The sequence below is a fragment of the Lytechinus variegatus genome, chromosome 1, assembly GCF_018143015.1.
Source record: "Lytechinus variegatus isolate NC3 chromosome 1, Lvar_3.0, whole genome shotgun sequence".
Lineage (NCBI taxonomy): Eukaryota > Metazoa > Echinodermata > Echinoidea > Temnopleuroida > Toxopneustidae > Lytechinus > Lytechinus variegatus.
This window is the reverse complement of record NC_054740.1, coordinates 89,256,371-89,273,657: the sequence shown is the minus strand read 5'-3', so window position 1 is coordinate 89,273,657 and position 17,287 is coordinate 89,256,371. Positions and strand designations below refer to the sequence as shown.

Genomic DNA, 17,287 nt, shown 5'->3' with positions numbered 1-17,287 from the left:
ATCATCCCCGCAAATTCGACCCTAAACACGTAATTTTCCTAGCGAAATAGATACCCTTTTTTCATTATTTTTGTGATTTTGACACCCTTATCCCGTTACGTACGTAACGTGCCCAATCGTGAAAAAGACATCCTTTTTACGTGTTTTTTTGGTCGCGCATGGTATCCACTCGTCAATGTAAGTGGCCCCTCCGGGAATAATGATAATAATTATAATAATAATAATACTAATAATAGGCATTTATATAGCGCCATCTATCCAGAAGTATTCATTCTCAGGTGCACGTTGTTTTTATTATTATTACTCGGGCTTTAGCTCAGGCTGCCTTTCGGCACTCATGCATGCATTCAAGGAATTAATCCTACCACGTACCCAATCACCTCACCTGGGTTGAGTGCAGCACATTGTGGATAAATTCTTGCTGAAGGAAAATACGGGATGATAAAAATTACGATAATAATAGTTGATAATAATGATGATGATAATGATAATAATAGTAATGATAATAATAATAACAAGAAGAAGAAGATAAGGTAGGAGGAGAAGGAGGAAGAGGATATATAGGAATATAAAAGAAAATGATAGGCTTAATGAATATTACTTCCATATTAAGTTGTAGTGAAAATCATTATTATTATTTCACAGTATCTGTAGATGTGGAAACTCAAACGGTCTCCGAAGCTCCTACAACGGTTATTCCTTCTACACCATCTCCAGGTTTGTATCATATCATTACTTCATTTCCGTCAGCAACTATATTATTTGTGCATTATACGTTTAGGCTGCATGAGCAGGAATAACCACAAGAGATTTTCCCTCCTAGGCCCTCTGTCTCTCTACTCAATTCCCGGACCTTTTAAAAAATACTTTGCTTTCGAATGTCAACATATTACACACAAAAAAAACAGGCCCCAATCATATTAGGTGCGATGTCAATCCAAGTAGAAGAGTCAAATAAATTGAACAATCATTATCTCTTCAACACCCGGGGGGGGGGGGGCCACTTCCATTCACGAGTGGATACCATGCGCGACCATGGGGTCTCGAAAAGCACCCTAAACACGTAATTTCCATATTCTGAAAATGCACCCCTTAACAAGTATTGGCGTGTGAAACCCTACCCTTAACAAGTATTGGAAACAAAACGATACTCTTGTCAAATATTCCCTGAAATGAACCCCTAAACAAGTACAGGAATGTTTTATTGTTACGGGTCCTTTGGTTGTCGGCTTTACCTTATTTGGTTTAGTACGACCCCACCTTCTACACCTCGCGCAAATAGGACTCTAAACACGTAGTGTTGGGACAAAAAAGACATCCTTTATAAAACATTTTAATTTTGTTTTATCATCCCCGCAAATTCGACCCTAAACACGTAATTTTCCTCGCGAAATAGATACCCTTTTTTCATTATTTTTGTGTTTTTGACACCCTTTTCACGTTACGTACGTAACGTGCCCTATCGTGAAAAGGACATCCTTTTTACGTGTTTTTTTGGTCGCGCATGGTATCCACTCGTCAATGTAAGTGGCCCCCCCCCCCCCGGGCTTCAACATCAACAAACAAAACACATTCACTGATTTTCTTAACCCTTTGAACCCTGAATTATTTGGGGCGGTCGTGACATACACCCTGAATTATTTGCACATAAATGACTTCTCGACCACATTCATACAATCCCCCATGATTCGAGACCCAACGGCACCTTCCCCCCACTAGTACCCGGCCCGAGCCGACTGAAGTTGTTTGGCTTCTCGTAGACCTAGTCTACAATCAAAAATATCAAATTTAGTGTCTGTTTTGGGCTCAAAATCACTGTTTTCACCAAAGTGAGATATACCAATTGCTTCCCCATAGTAAGCACGTGACTCGCCACGTATTACCGCACCTACGACACGAGCAATCACAAAAAAGTGGCATATTTTGGCCATTTTTGAAGCTAAATCCTTCCGAAATCATTGCCGACATTGACTGAAATTATCGACTAAATATTCCTACACGTACTAGAAAGATGACGTCATTTTAGAAGATCACCTGACATTTAGAATCCATGCTTTTGAAATCACATGGCTGGAGGCCGGTATTCCGGCCTATCGGGTATTTGCATGTTTTCTGGCAGGCCGGTATTCCGGCCTATCGGGTTCAAAGGGTTAAGACACCAATCTAGTACTCCGCTAGCGCATAGCTGGCACACATTTCGTCGATCAGAATAGAATTTTGAGATCGCGATACCGGTGAAGCCCCTTGGCCTTGACCTACTTGACATTTTCATCAATGCTCATTTTAGTTAACGATCTTCCAGTCAATGCATTTCTTGAATTGGTTTTGTATAAATTGTGAATATTTTGTGAACAAATTTAGAAGAAAAGGAAGTCTGGTATACTAGCTGTATATTTATGAAAAAGTCAGCAAAGTTTGGACACACCATCATAGTATTTCGGGGCACGCCGGCCAGGAATGGATTGTGTTGGTGGAGTGTAGCTCTCACTTAGTTTTAATTTTATAGTGAATAAAGGAGCCTGTAGTCTTAGACAGTGCAGATTGCTCTGGAGACGTGGTAGGTGGTGAGAACGCTGCTGAGCTGATGCGGTGATGCTGATGGTGAATTACTGATGCTGGCCAATTTTGGACTTGGTGATTGAGTTGATGATGTGATCATAATGATCAACCATTTGTCTGTTAATTTAAGCATGCACACTAAACTTGCAAGTTACAAATTGGATTGGAGCCTTGGATTGTTCATCCAGTTCATGGCTTGTTGGAGGTGCCTGTGTAAAGTTAGCGTGATGTGCCAATCCTGATAATATTCTGACTCAATGATACAGAATTGCAGATACATGCAGAAATAGGGAGCCAGTGCATGTGACTGAATAGACTTCTGCTATACTGGTCATGCCGGTGGGATGGGGGGTCGGGTGTCCGGACACTTTCTTTTTGAAGCCTTCTTTTTTGTCTGTGGATTACACTAATGACTAAAAATATGAATTCATTACTTGTAATCTTTATCTATTTTGTTCTTTATTATATTTCCTAACATTTTGTACTAAAAATTGATGAAACTTCGCTTGTAAATTTTTCCAAATGACATTCTAAAATTGATCGTCCGGACACACAACCCGTCCGGATACACAACAACTGGGTATACTACTAGATCTTAGATCGGATCTACATGTAGATCTATGATGATTCTATACTGTACATGCTGTACTAGAAAGTGAATGGTGGTTCCTATCTGTATACTGTTAGAACCTAACGTTAGATCTCCTTGACCTTGTTATGATGAATTTGATGATGTGACGATGATGCTTATGATGACATTGATGATGCTTATGATGACATGGATGATGATGATGGTGTTGATGATGATGTTTGATAATGAATTTAGAAGAAGCCATCCCCCCAAAACATTACCAGAGCCACTCATTCAATGAAAAAAGTTATGAGCCTGATGCTGGCATGCCAAAAAAAGTTTCATATTTAAGGCTTTTCTTTTCACAACTTATGCCTACCCTTTACTGCCTTAATCAGCAACATTGTAATGAATGGGGAATATCAAAGGCTCTTTCTTTCACTTTTCAAGTTTTCAGGACTTTTTTTTGCATTTCATGGGTGATATCGCCTTAAGCCACAATGTAATTTTTCCCTAGTTCTTGGACAGTATTTTGAGAAAAGTTTGCATAGATCTAGAGCAATGGCCATTGGTGCCAATATAGTTTCTGTTTTGGGATTTCTTCCTTTTTCTTTTGCTATGAATAACTAGAACAAATCCCTTATTGCATTTTTCCCCCTGTGAATAAGGCAGTTGTTTTACAATTTTTGGGGGAATACCTGACAATGGAGAATGTGCCATTTGCATTTACCCATTCACCTCACGAGGAATGCATTATATGCACCTTTAGCAGCTGGAGCTACAGCCGGGGTAATATATTGTGCCATTGAATAGGAAACTAGATAAATTGGTGCCTCATAACTGCTATATCTTTTTATTTTGTATCTACTTTCCATTGACAGAGCTGCAATGTGTATGCTCGGTCCGGGCTTGTACAGTCCTTAAAGGGGAATCCAGCCTTGGCCATAAAATGTTATGTTGGGAAGGAGAAAAATAAATTAAACAGAATGGTGAAAGTTTGAAAGAAATCGGACAAGCAATGAGAAAGTTATAGCTGCTTTAAAATTGAGATCACTAATACTATGTAGATTTCAAATTGGCAACTGTGTAAGTAAATTATGACAAGGGGCAAGGACAACTTTCCCATAGGCCATGTACTTTATTATCAGGGATTTGTGGTTTTCTCCTAAGTACCCATTCCCCTGGGGCAGTAATCTAAATATAATCCAGGTAGTATATTGTAGTATATCCTCATGAAAGAAAAATATAATTTCAAATAAAACTTTTGGGAAAAATGACTTTTTAGCCATAATATGTATTGGAGTACATGGAAGAGTAGTCCTTGCCTTACATCACTATGACATCCCATATGCTGCCAATTTGAAGTCTCCATGGGTATAGTGATTACCAATATTCACAACTTTTAAAAATTCATAACTTTCTTGTTGTTTGTCCAATATTGTTCAAACTTTCACCTATCAACTTGTCTGATTTTTCTTTTCCTTATAAAAACAAGTTTTTATTTGGGTTGGATTCCCCTTTAAAACGGAACAGGCATAGGGCTCTGGCTTTTTGATGTGTCATCAAAAGATAGGCTACACTGTTTTTCCCTCAAGGAATACCCTTTTTTGTTGAAGGAGGTTGGCATCTTTGCAAATACCTACCGGTATTCATCGAAGATCTAATTACAGTTTGCTGTGCTAAAATTTCTACTCTATTACATGAAAGTAGAACTGGAAGATTAGTTGCCAAAACTGAAGTGTTGTGATTACTGTTGGGTAGTTTAGCCTGCTGGCTGTATAGTAGGTAGTGCAAAATAAACCTAGTCTTAACTTTTCAAACATGTTACAGATATGTTATCTAAATCCTATAAACAAATGTTACACAATCAATGCTCTCATCATTGATGGGCTAATTCTTCATATGACAATGCAACAAGCAGTTGAAAACTATTTTATTTTTCAAACTGTACTTGACATAGATGTCTGTAGCATGCCATATTCTTTTTAATTTTTGAAAAATTAATGTAGAGTCTCTGTTACTGAGGCATTCTAGGATTCATGGAATCAGTGATAAAATACATCGTGAGAAAATTCAGTGGGTTACTGATTGCTTAAACCTTGTATCTCAGATCAAGAACCACCTGTCATTGAGTGTCCTGATGATGTCACAGCAGAGACAGATCCTGGGGCTGCTTATGGATTTGTATCATGGACCAATCCAACAGCAACAGACAATTCAGGAGATGTTACCGTGGAAGTGGATTTTGTCCCTGGTCAGTTACCCATTGGAAGCCGCAACGTCACAGCCACTGCCACGGATTCCTCAGGAAATTCTGCACAGTGTGTATTTGTTGCAACAGTTGTCGGTAAGTAGAATGAGAATGGTTTTTCCTGATGCTGCAAGGATGAATATGAAAAAAAATACATAGTAAAATGACAGGCCTATATTGAGAGATGCATGGTCAAGGCAATCACAGAAATGATCAATTATGAAAGGTTCTCTGTCTGCTTCATGTTTAGGCCCTGTCTTGTCTTTCAAAGGATCCATTATCAACTACTAAGCAAGTTGTGTCAAATTAGCTGTACATACATTACAATGTCAATGTAATTTATACCTCACCTAAATTAAAAGGATTGTGGTGGTATAGCTGGCTTTTTACTCATGAAATCCAATCTTTTTCAGATTTTAAGATTCTTATTGTTGGTGGAAGAGCCGTGGTGTAGTGGTTCTGACTCTCGCCTTGTAAACAGAGGGTCGTGTGTTCGAATCCCACCATGGTCTAGCGTCCTTTGGCAAGGCGTAAATCCACACTTTGCCACTCTCTACCCAGGTGCTAAATGGGTACCCGGTAGGATGCGAAAGATATTGTATGTTTGATTTTGCCAGCGCCATAATGTGGCTGCGATGAATGCAAGGAATGCTCCCCAGGGAGTGGAAATTGTGCACTTTTCGTGCTTGATTGAAATGAATCCAATGACCGGGGTAATAATATACTGTAACACGCTTTGGGCCATTCTGGGAAAAGCGCTTTATAAAAATTGGTTATTGTTATCCCATACCTGTCCTATATTTCTCTGCGCAAATATTTAGAGCTTTGTGATTTGAAAGTATTTTCCATATAAAACTGGATAGAAGTTGATATTGAATGCTCATTTTTGTTTTTATCACTTTGGGAATCTTTGAATGCTTACATATGAGTAATGGATTTTAAAAAGCAATTAATTCTGCTTTTATTGAAAAAATAGATGTTGAGGCACCTGTCGCCATCTGCCCTGATAACATCACGAGAAGCACAGATTTAGGTCAGGCATATGCCACGGTATCTTGGAGCAGTCCTCGTGGCACAGACAACTCGGGAACCATATCTGGTATCACCACAGATCTGGATGAAGGGCAGTTTGAGATTGGCAGTCATGAAATCACTGTGACAGTGGTTGATCCTGCTGGTCTGGAAGGACAGTGCACCTTTGATATTGTTGTGCAAGGTAATAGTATGTGTGGAATCAATGATTACCTCATTAAAGGAGATTGAATGTCTTAACTCCTATCACTGTGACAAAAAGTAAGAATGATGCAACTATGCCCTCATATGTATCCAGCAAGTGATTCTGGTTTTGATAGGTACTTAATAAATTTTATTGTTTATGAATTAAAAAAATAAGTTTCCTCTAAATCTGATTGACTGGAGCATTTTTTTTCCCCTGCAGATAATGAGGCACCAGCAGTAGAATGTCCTGCCACAATTGAAATTGGCACAGATGCTGGCGGTCCATCATCTATTGTCACATGGAATGTCTCAGCTGAAGATAATTCTGGTTCAGTACCTAGTATTTCATCATCGCCATCTTCTGGGGATGTCTTTACAATTGGTACCCACACTGTCAATGTCACAGCTCTTGATGAAAGTGGCAACATGGGACAGTGTTCATTTAGTATTGTAGTATTAGGTGAGTCATGTGATACAATGCCTCTGTTACTTGTTAATCCAGCCTATTTTAATGTAATAATAATAATAAAGTATTTGTATATTTGTCTTGTATAGTATTTGTATAGTGCGCATATCCACCATGCTACATGAAGGTGCTCAAGGCACTCCTACATGTATGTATATTACCATGGCTAAGCTAGTCAACCTATTCTGGTGCACACAGCTTTTTGAGTACCCATTCACTTCACCTGGGTCAAGTGCTGCACAATGTGGGTAAATTTCTTGCTGAAGGAAGACATGCCCTGGCTTGGAAACGAACCCACGTCCTTCAGATTGAAAGACGAAAGTTTTAACCACTAGACCACGACACTCTCACACTAAGATGTAAGATCGTAATAAGTAACAAGTAAATAGTCATTTTTTGTAACTTTCCTAATCAGGAAATGAAAGCACATCAGTATTTAGTAATGAACACAAAATTTCATATTAAAGTCTACATGGTTCAGATGTTATTACTGTGCATGTTGATCCTTTTTTGCAGAAAACACAAGTGAGTGTGTAAACTAGTTTAAAATAACACCCTTTTTCATATTCATAGAAAGTCTGGATAAATATTGTATCCAGACTAATTTATAATTTCAAATGAAAAAGGCTTTACAATACTTTTCACTGCAGAAGGGAGTTCATTTGACCTCACTCTTAATAATTTTTTTTTCATTTTGTTACAATTGTAGATACCGAACTGCCTGTCATCAACTGCCCGGCAAACATAATTCAACCAACAGACTCAGGAAGCTCGTCTGCTTCTGTCACATGGCAAGTCACAAGTACAGATAATTCAGGGGAAACCCCTACCACTACATCATCAACTGGTCCAGGCTTGTTTTCAGTGGGTTCTGTAGTAATTATTACCATGGCAACAGATTCTTCAGGAAACACTGCATCGTGTAACTTCACTGTCCAGATAATTGGTAAGTGCATTTAAATGGTTTCTGTAGAGATGAATTAGGATTGTTGTTGTTAATCATCAGCTAACTCTCTACTAAAAGTCATTGTACTGTACCTACTGTGCATGACAATGCCCTTTCAAGCAATAATACAAAAACAGATAAATGGTTCGAAGATAAAGTTTTAGATCCACCCACCAGACACATGTTTTGGCCTGCATGGTCATTGTCATCTTTTCATGTGTGTTTATCTCTAGGATATATTTTTTATATTGGAGGGGGGGGGATTTAGGTAAGAAGTCAAAGATTTGTTAACCTAAAAATGGTTCATTCCTAGAATCCACTCAATCAATGAAACTCAAATTTTACATGTTAATTCATGTAGAACAGACAATTATTTAAGAATAGCGGTCACAATGTAAGAGAACAGATGTCAGAGAGTGCATTACAAACCTGAAAATGGTATGTGCAATATTCATGAAAGTGCCGAACAGATCAACTTTAATCTTTGTTAATTTTTTAACATAATCATATAAGGAAATGAATTTTTTTTTTGTTATGAGGTCAAAAGGTCGAAGGTCAAAGGTCAAAGAGATCATTATATACCTGAAATTGGCTCACTCTTGATATATCTTAAAAGTTTGTTTGATGGATCAGTTTCAATCTTGGCTCATATTTGCATATGGAAAATGTCAATCAGATTAGGTTCTCAAAACAAGATTAGGGGACCACAATATAGGCAATATACCTAACAAGCATATATTTATATGATATTGACTGGCCTTAAGGGAACATCAAATATACCGTCCGCAACAGAATCATATTGGCTTTACACGAGGGCAATATGTTTTTTTAAGGTCAATATACTTGATGTTCCCTGAGAGAAGAGCCAATCAGTATTTTTATTACCATCCAAATCAGACATCTAGGGCAAAAAAATCGTGAAAATTTGCATTGACTTTGTACAAGGAATCACATTTTTTAGCAATTTGGAGTCTGACGTCCACTTAAAAAATGGTATGTAATCGGGCATCGCATATTTGGTCTCAGAAGATGCACAAGGCTTGAAAGTAGAGTCATTGAGTGGCAAGGTAAAAAAAAATTTATTGCAGTTGCGTGGTGACAAAATTTTGTCAAGGGGGGGGCGGTCAAATTGACCCCATCCCAAGTGCAAAGACAGAATTTATATATGTTTTTACTGTTAAAAATGAATTCCTCGTCCAGTTAACAGACGTTGACACAAAAATCTGCAAAGTTGACGAAAAATGGGTTGGGGTCAATGACATTTTTTGCCCCAAATTTTTTTTTTTTTTGGCGGTTCTCTCTATGATCTGAAACATCAACATTCTATAGCCCACCACTAATAATACATGACAAATGCTGATTTTCAAACCTATATGCCATACGTAGGTGAACATTATTGTTCATATCTCAGAAACTATTGGAGCTAGTGTCCATCTCAAAACTTATGTAGAAGCTTCTTGACATCATAAGGTACCTCTGGGATTAATTTGAGGAAATTTGAAGAATGGTTTTTGTCTCGCCCACCAGAGGTGAAGGCGAGACTTAGGGATCCAAGTGTCGTCCGTCCGTTGTCCGTCTGTCATAAACCTTATGACACCTAACTCCACAACCGTAAGTCGCTTTTCAACCAAACTTGGATGGTAGATGAACTTGGGGGACCTGCATGTTATGCTACAGTCGGAGGTCACCTGGTAAGGTCAAAGGTCATTTTCAGGTCAACGTTAAAGTTTACATGCAAGACTCTCTTATGACACCTAACTCCACAACCGTAAGTCACTTTTCAATCAAACTTGGATGGTAGATGGACTTGAGGGACCTGCATGTTATGCTGCAGTCGGAGGTCACCTGGTAAGGTCAAAGGTCATTTTCAGGTCAACGTTAAAGTTTTCTTGCAAGACTCTCTTATGACACCTAACTCCACAACCGTAAGTCACAGGAAGCCTATTGATTTTGAGGTCAAAGGGTCAAGGTCACAGTGACATCTTTTTATCGTACCTTTCTGCAGTCCATGTAAACGCGATAACTTCAGTTTAACTTAACCTAGGCTCACATAATTTGGTGTGTATAATACTAGCATAGATCTTAGGAGAAGGTCAAAGGTGAAGTTGCCACCTTCTACTTTTCTTGCTTGACCAATAATTCCATTTTCTGTGTTACAGACGGACGTATTATGTGCTCGCCTTAGCGACACTCTTGTTTGTAGTTGGAGGTAGGAAAATGTTGCCCAGACAAATTTATAGGGCATTAAAATGACAACAAAACCAGATCTCTAGGTGTTAGACTTATATGACCATTTGAATTTACGAAGCCATGCTAATTAATCCAAAGTTCGTTAGCCTGTTTCTCACCAATTAAGATATTTGAGTTCTAGCCATTTTTCATGAGTCCCAATTGGTTCCCAAAGTTTTAAAAAATCTGAGAGATGACGGCAGATTCTTTGTTGATTTGACCTGGCCTGAAATTGCTTCATTCTCATACATACATTTTTACATGCTTTTTTCATGCATTTGTTCTTCCACTCGACCTTCTCTTTACCGTTGTCAAGATTTTTCTAGCTAGTTTAGCCCATCCTCCTGTTCTTGACTACAGAGAAGTATTAATGATAGATCTCATCAACTTTATAACTTATTGAAGTTTGATAAGGGAAGACTTTGGTTCTTAGGGAGAAGAGTAAATCACAAAATTATCCATAAAAACAGAATATGGGTCTAATTAAAACTATCAAAATATCCATTTTTAGGTTGTTTGTTACGCCCAATTTTATAGTCCATATAATTGTTGAAGGAATACTAAAAACTGTCCTCTGCAAAAATTTGCATAGAACGATTTTTTGTGGGTTTTCCCATGCTTTGTCACTTATGTAATGTTTTGCGGAAATGGGGTCAAAGGTAATAAGTTATATAAATGATAATGCACAAAATTTATGAAGCTCCTTATAGAAATTTTTCAAAGTGCTGAAGGTTGAAATAGATATTAATATATCACCAATTTTCATTGATATGGATGAATGAAAAAGTTATCTTCTGAGTTATAGAATTAAAGTATACACAAATCACATTCAACCTTTTTATGCTTGTAGGAGTTTGGGTCTGATAATGTTATTTAGAGTTTTTACTAATACAACATTGACTTTCGTATAGATGAGGAAGCTCCAACGATCTCATGCCCAGACAACATAACAGTTACAACTGATGTGGGTGCATCTTCAGCTATTGTTACTTGGGTGGGACCATTTGCATCAGACAACTCTGGCCAAACAACTGTGCAGACAGATCGCTCACCAGGCCTCTTACCTATTGGGATCCAGATGGTCAATAGTACAGCAGTGGATGAGGCTGGAAATGAGGCTCAATGTAGTTTCTGGGTGAATGTTCAAGGTGAGGATTCTCCTTTCATTCAATGCAAAGCTAGTATTATGTGTAGTAAATTGGAAATTGTTAAATTTGTGCATTATATCGAGCACCTGTAACTTTGCCAACGTAGCAGTGACGTCACCATTGAAATCTTAACCAATATTAAGTGTTTAAAAAGTTTTGTTCTCATATCTTAAGAAGTATGTGGATCTATTTCATGAAACTTGGACATAAAGGTATGCAAGTATTTCCCAGGAACATCCTGTTCGAATATCAGGTTACATGACTAAGGCACAGGTCATTTAGGGTCAATGAACTTTGACCATGTTTTGGGTATTTGTTGAAATGCCATCGTTACTTTGAAAGTGTATGGATCTAGTTCATGAAACTTGCCGAAACGGTCATCAAATTTCACTGATCATGTTGCAAGTCTGAGGTCATATGATCAAGGTCAAAGATCATTTAAGGTCAGTAAAGCTAGTATTTTTATTCATAATAATCTCGGGAATAATTATTTATTTTAGTTTTGTTTTCAAATTCAACATTGCTGCTATTTTCAATTGCGTAATGTAGGCGAGACTGTCAGAGATGTTTCCCATGTTTGTATGCTGAACTAGATAATTAGATGAAAATTAGACATTTGTTTAGGATTTTTTAAAGGATTTCTTTCTATGAAAATATCTTGCGTGTAAGCGCATTTTAGGGTACTTCAATTAGTGTCATGTGGACCCGTTATTTATTATACCCAGTGTACATACCAAGCTAAACCCTTTTCCTTGTTTGTTTAGCTGCATTGAATATGATTTATGTTAAATATTTTTTATTGTATGCATTGTTAATATAATTTCTAAGCGCTATATTTGAATCACTGTTCATTATATACCTCATTTTGGTCATGTCGGATGATCATTCTGGCACACGATTTAACAAAGAAGCTTGTGCAATAGAAAGTTTTGTCCAATTTAAAGTCAATCAATTATGATCTAGGTTTTTGTTGCAATTCCTTAATTTTGATATTGTAGGTATGGATGCACCAATATATATTTCTTGAAGTATTCTCTGAATTAGACATGTGTAGAATTGTGTCTTTCTACTAATCCTAAATTCACTCTGCTGATGTTTTGATAAAATCTTAATCTTTAAAGCTTTAAATAATGTCCTCCAATTTTCTAGAATTCCCTGAAGCAGTTGTATATACTTATGTCAACCTACCAAATTACACCTGGAATGTGGTACTCAGGAGCAACTATTTTTCACTCCTAATGGTTGTAAATTTTTTTATTCAAAACCCTGGGGTCACTGCCATTGAGAGTGGACAGCATCCACAAAAAGGTTTTTATTTCAAGGGTAGGAGCAGAATGCGAATATAGTGTGGAATAAGCCCAAAATGAGAAACAAGAACCTTTGAAGCACTGCACATGGCATAAAATGTTAATAGAGTATGTAATTTGCAAGTATGGAACATCTGCACAAAAAATCCTGTTTAGTTTATACCTCCATCTCACTAGATGGCGATTCCGCTGCGATCATCAAAAATCGACAAAGCGTGGTATATCGTAGCTTGATCTTTTCAATCTTCTCTGTCGTACCTTGATATTTTCTGAAGCGGCAAGGATCGCCACCATCTTCCTGGTCACCACAAAATTTTGAACATGTTCAAAACTTACATAGCGAGATCGCGGAGGTGCTAAAGCGCATCACAATCGAGTCATGAGCATGTTACAAACGACATATTTGTAGCTGTAACAGAGCTCCAACGCATCAAGCGTGGTAGAAGCGCATTGAAAGCGGCACCGATCATCCGTGTTTTCAGGCCCGTTCAGAAGACAACACTGCTACGCTGCTTCCGTTTACAAGCCTTGCGCTCAACACGCTTCAAACCGTTTCCACTGCGACCCTTCCTTCTTTGTGCGGCATGTGGCACACGTTCTCAGCCCGCTGCAGGCATTCACGTTGCGCTTTTGCTGCGCCGCTGATGACTGGGTTGGGCAGCGATTGCGCAACAGCCGTCAGCGCTGCTATAAAACACCGTGCTGATGGTGGCGGATAATCAAATTTGCAACATATTACGAGGCGACACCACGATGATTTCAAACATACCTCCCAGAAAAATGACCAAAAAGGGAAAGCTGCCCAAGCTACCCCTCTTAGGCAGGCGGTCCAAGAGGAAAAACAAGAAGTTATGGTGGTGGAAGCGGAGGAGGAGGGGATACCAGAGGAGGATGAAAATCTTACTGCTTAGCCAGCTGGAAAGAGAAAAAAAGACGCTCACATGTCTTGATGACGAAATGGGTTACCTTTACAAAAATTTATGAATTGACTGGTTTGAAAATGGATTGAATTCTAACAGTGACAGTAGTCAATATCATTTTTTTTTAATGATTCGATCACTATATATTTATTGGGAAAAGCACTCTTTAGGGAGATTCTAGCATTTTGTCCCCCCCCCCCTTTTTATGAGTGCTCTCACATCAGTAGATTACTTCTTGTCAGCAAATTTGAAAAGAATTTACAAAAAAAAATTGAGTGACATACTTTTGTGGAAAAAATAAAACAGAATATCAAAGATTTTTATGCTCTTTTATGAAATTATGGATGCATCCCTCATATTAAATAGGCTCATCGACATCTTTTGAATGAAAGTTTAATAAAATATTGTACAGTGCGTCCCAGAAAAAAATGAAACCGAGATTTAGCGATCATTTATCATTACTTAATCATAAATAAAATAGACAAATGACCTACCAATTTAAAGCTTAGAATCTCCTCTTTCATCTGATATTACTTAGATTATTTCTCATTCACGCATGAGTGAGCAAATACAATTTGAAGAAAGGATATCAAAAACTCATTTGGCGGGGGGTATCTGGGTTTCAAAAAGAAAACCACATTTTTGAAAAGTTCAATATCTCCTCTTTAATTTGATACCTAAATTACAGAAAATGGTCAAGAAATAAAGTTCTGGTCATTTGAAATAAGGCTTGAATTTCAATAATTTCATAAAATGAAGAGGTTCTCCAGGCTGGCTTTCAAACTCACTCAACACTCTGTTTTGTTGACGATCAGCCATGCATTAAATCTTTTGTTCACCATGCGAAAGCTTCTGTGGGAAACCAGTGAAAACACGTTTATCTCATGAAATTATGGAAATACAAGCCTTATTTCAAATGACCAGAACTTTTTTATTTCTTGACCATTTTCTGTAATTGAGGTACCAAATTAAAGAGCAGATATTGAACTTTTCAGAAATGTGGTTTTCTTTTGAAACCCAGATACCCCTCGCCAAATGAGTTTTTGGTATCCTTTCTTCAAATTGATTTTGCTCACTCATGCGTGAATAAGAAATAAGCTAAGTAATATCAGATGAAAGAGGAGATTCTAAGCTTTAAATTGGTAGGTCATTTATCTATTCTATTTATGATTAAGTTATGATAAATGGTCGCTAAATCTCGGTTTCGTTTATTCTGGGACGCACTGTATATTATGACTTACGTGACAGCCAGGAACGGACCCAGTATCTTTTTGGCCTTCTCCTTCTCCTAGCTCTCCTGGTATTCAACTTCTAACTGATGTTGTTGTAGAATACTAAGAGGTATAAGTCTAACCAAATTTTGGACATCCATCTTGGTCGGAGGTTGGCAATCGACTGAAGAATGTCTCATGTGCGGCGATTAATATGCTGATTTGCTTGAAATCGTTTCAAGAGCCCATCATGAACATAACACAATCGCTCCATTCGTAGCACCACCGTAACGAGGTCCTAATTAGCTTATAAGCCTCGTTGTATGGTTGCTTCGATTGCAGAAGCAGCGCATTACATCTGCCTTGAATCGTGGCAAGAGAGTGGCAGCATGGTACTATCAGCGTTTTACCAACGCCTTCAGCGCAGGTCGGTCGCAGAGAAATTGCAGCGCAATCGCCCAGCAGGCTAAATATAGAATTTGAAGAAGATTGTGCTACGCTTTGCGGGATTTACACAGATCCCCATGGTCGCCATGATTGCCTGTCTAGTGAGATGGGGGCCTTAGGGTGTGCAAATCTGTGAAGAATTTTTTTTGGGGGGGGATCTGCAAAACATCTGGGTTTAGAGTTTCCTAGTAGCCTGACTTAAAGGAGAATTCTCATGGATACTGTCCACTCTTCAATGTGGCAGTGACCGTGACCTCCATGTACTTGAAACTCTCTGCTGTATTGTTTATTCTATCCTCAGATTTGGAGAATCCAATAGTGTCCTGCCCATCAGACATTACAGCTGAACTGGCAGCAAGTCCTGTTTTGTGGGATGCCACTGCTACTGATAACTCGGAGGAAATTGCTAATCTCAGCAGTAGTCCCTTACCTGCAGATCTAATCCTTGGGGAGAACATAGTGACAGTGATAGCAGTGGACCCCTCTGGCAACAAAGCCGAGTGCAATTTTACTGTCACTTTAACTGGTGAGTTTGATCTTCTGTTCACATGTCCATCCATTTCTTATACCTTATGTTAGTTTATTAGCATAAACATGTTTATTATTTACAGTTGAAAATAGCATTTTGCCTTTATATTATGTTTTTCTTTATTTTTTCAATAGATGAAATTGGTTCATCAACCGTGAGATTGATTAAATAAAAGGAATTTGAATTTTCACTTCCTATGGAATTCATGATTATTTTGTTAGGAATACTCAACATAGTAATTCAAGGTCAACAAGTTGATTTTTAACCAAGATATTGTTTAAATTAGTAAAATGATTGGGAAAATGGATAGCAAATGTTTGATGAAATTAAAGATAATCTTGTGCACATCAGATACCACTGCACCAAGTATCACCTGTCCTGCTGATGTCTTGGCCACTGTGGCTACTGATGAATCAAGTATGACCCTCACCTGGGATGAACCTTCAGCTACAGACCTCTCTGGTGATGTCACAGTCACAGTTTCTCATTCTCCTGGAGTTTATACTATCGGTCAAATCACCGTGACAGCCAATGCAACAGATTCTTCAGGAAACCAAGCAAATTGTGTCTTTCTGTTGACAATTCAAGGTAGATCCATGGGGTTGATTGAAATGTGAATGAAAATTCATTCAGACTTTAAGCACAACGTTTCAGATAAAGATATATTTTTGCAGAGTATTTTCTTTCATAATATAAGTTGTAAAGTGTATCAGTTTGTTCCTGTTTAATGTTTCATTTCATTAACCATGTCCTTGTCCATCACTATGTTTATACATTATACCTGGAGATGACTCTTTACTCACTGGAAGAATGTAGATTTAATTTTTTAATTTAAATGTTTTTAGAGATCAAAATGTGATTGAAATGAATGAAAAAAAAAGAGTTTTGTAAAAGAATGAAAAAAAAAAGTTGATATCAAGGTTTATCAAGGATATCAAAGTAGCCTTTGAAGACTGCATGCACTATTTTTATGATTCGGAGGCTCTATTTGTTCTCAATGTTTTGAAAATAAAATATACCCAGAAATTCGATATTGAACCCATACTTAGACCTTAGTTTTTTTAAATCTCTTTGTAGATTTGCAACATCCCATGATAAGTAATTGCCCAGCTTCTATATCCGTAAACACTGATAGTGGACTAGCCACTGCAGTGGTTAATTGGACATCACCATCAGCATCAGATAATTCTGGCTCTGTTTCTCTGACCTCCAACTACTACCCTGGGGATACCTTTCCTATTGGAAGCACTCGTGTGACTTACACCGCGACTGATAGCTCAGGGAATTTCGTCATGACTTGTACTTTTGACATTGCAGTAAATGGTGAGTTTTAATGGTTTTGATTGTTTATATTGGAATGATATGTTTATTTTATTTCAGTATATATTTTGTTTAATTCAAATCATAATCTGTAGTTTCTGTACTATTGAAGTAAATTTGATGGTATGTAGGTAGCTGAATGTCTGTTACTTACTTTTGATTTTG

At 37.7% G+C, this 17,287-nt stretch overlaps 1 protein-coding gene across 25 annotated transcripts in view; it reads left to right on the top strand.

The window, feature by feature from the left end:
* Positions 1 to 17,287, top strand: part of LOC121427594 — a 157,796-nt gene that overhangs the window by 15,193 nt on the left and 125,316 nt on the right. For all 25 annotated transcript variants that reach the window (XM_041624084.1, XM_041624250.1, XM_041624165.1 and 22 more), the window contains exons 8-16: positions 646 to 717; positions 5,241 to 5,477; positions 6,358 to 6,597; positions 6,820 to 7,059; positions 7,775 to 8,011; positions 11,152 to 11,388; positions 15,575 to 15,799; positions 16,154 to 16,390; positions 16,880 to 17,125. In XM_041624084.1, coding sequence (XP_041480018.1) covers positions 646 to 717; positions 5,241 to 5,477; positions 6,358 to 6,597; positions 6,820 to 7,059; positions 7,775 to 8,011; positions 11,152 to 11,388; positions 15,575 to 15,799; positions 16,154 to 16,390; positions 16,880 to 17,125 — 1,971 coding nt within the window. The remainder of the gene's footprint in view (positions 1 to 645; positions 718 to 5,240; positions 5,478 to 6,357; positions 6,598 to 6,819; positions 7,060 to 7,774; positions 8,012 to 11,151; positions 11,389 to 15,574; positions 15,800 to 16,153; positions 16,391 to 16,879; positions 17,126 to 17,287) is intronic.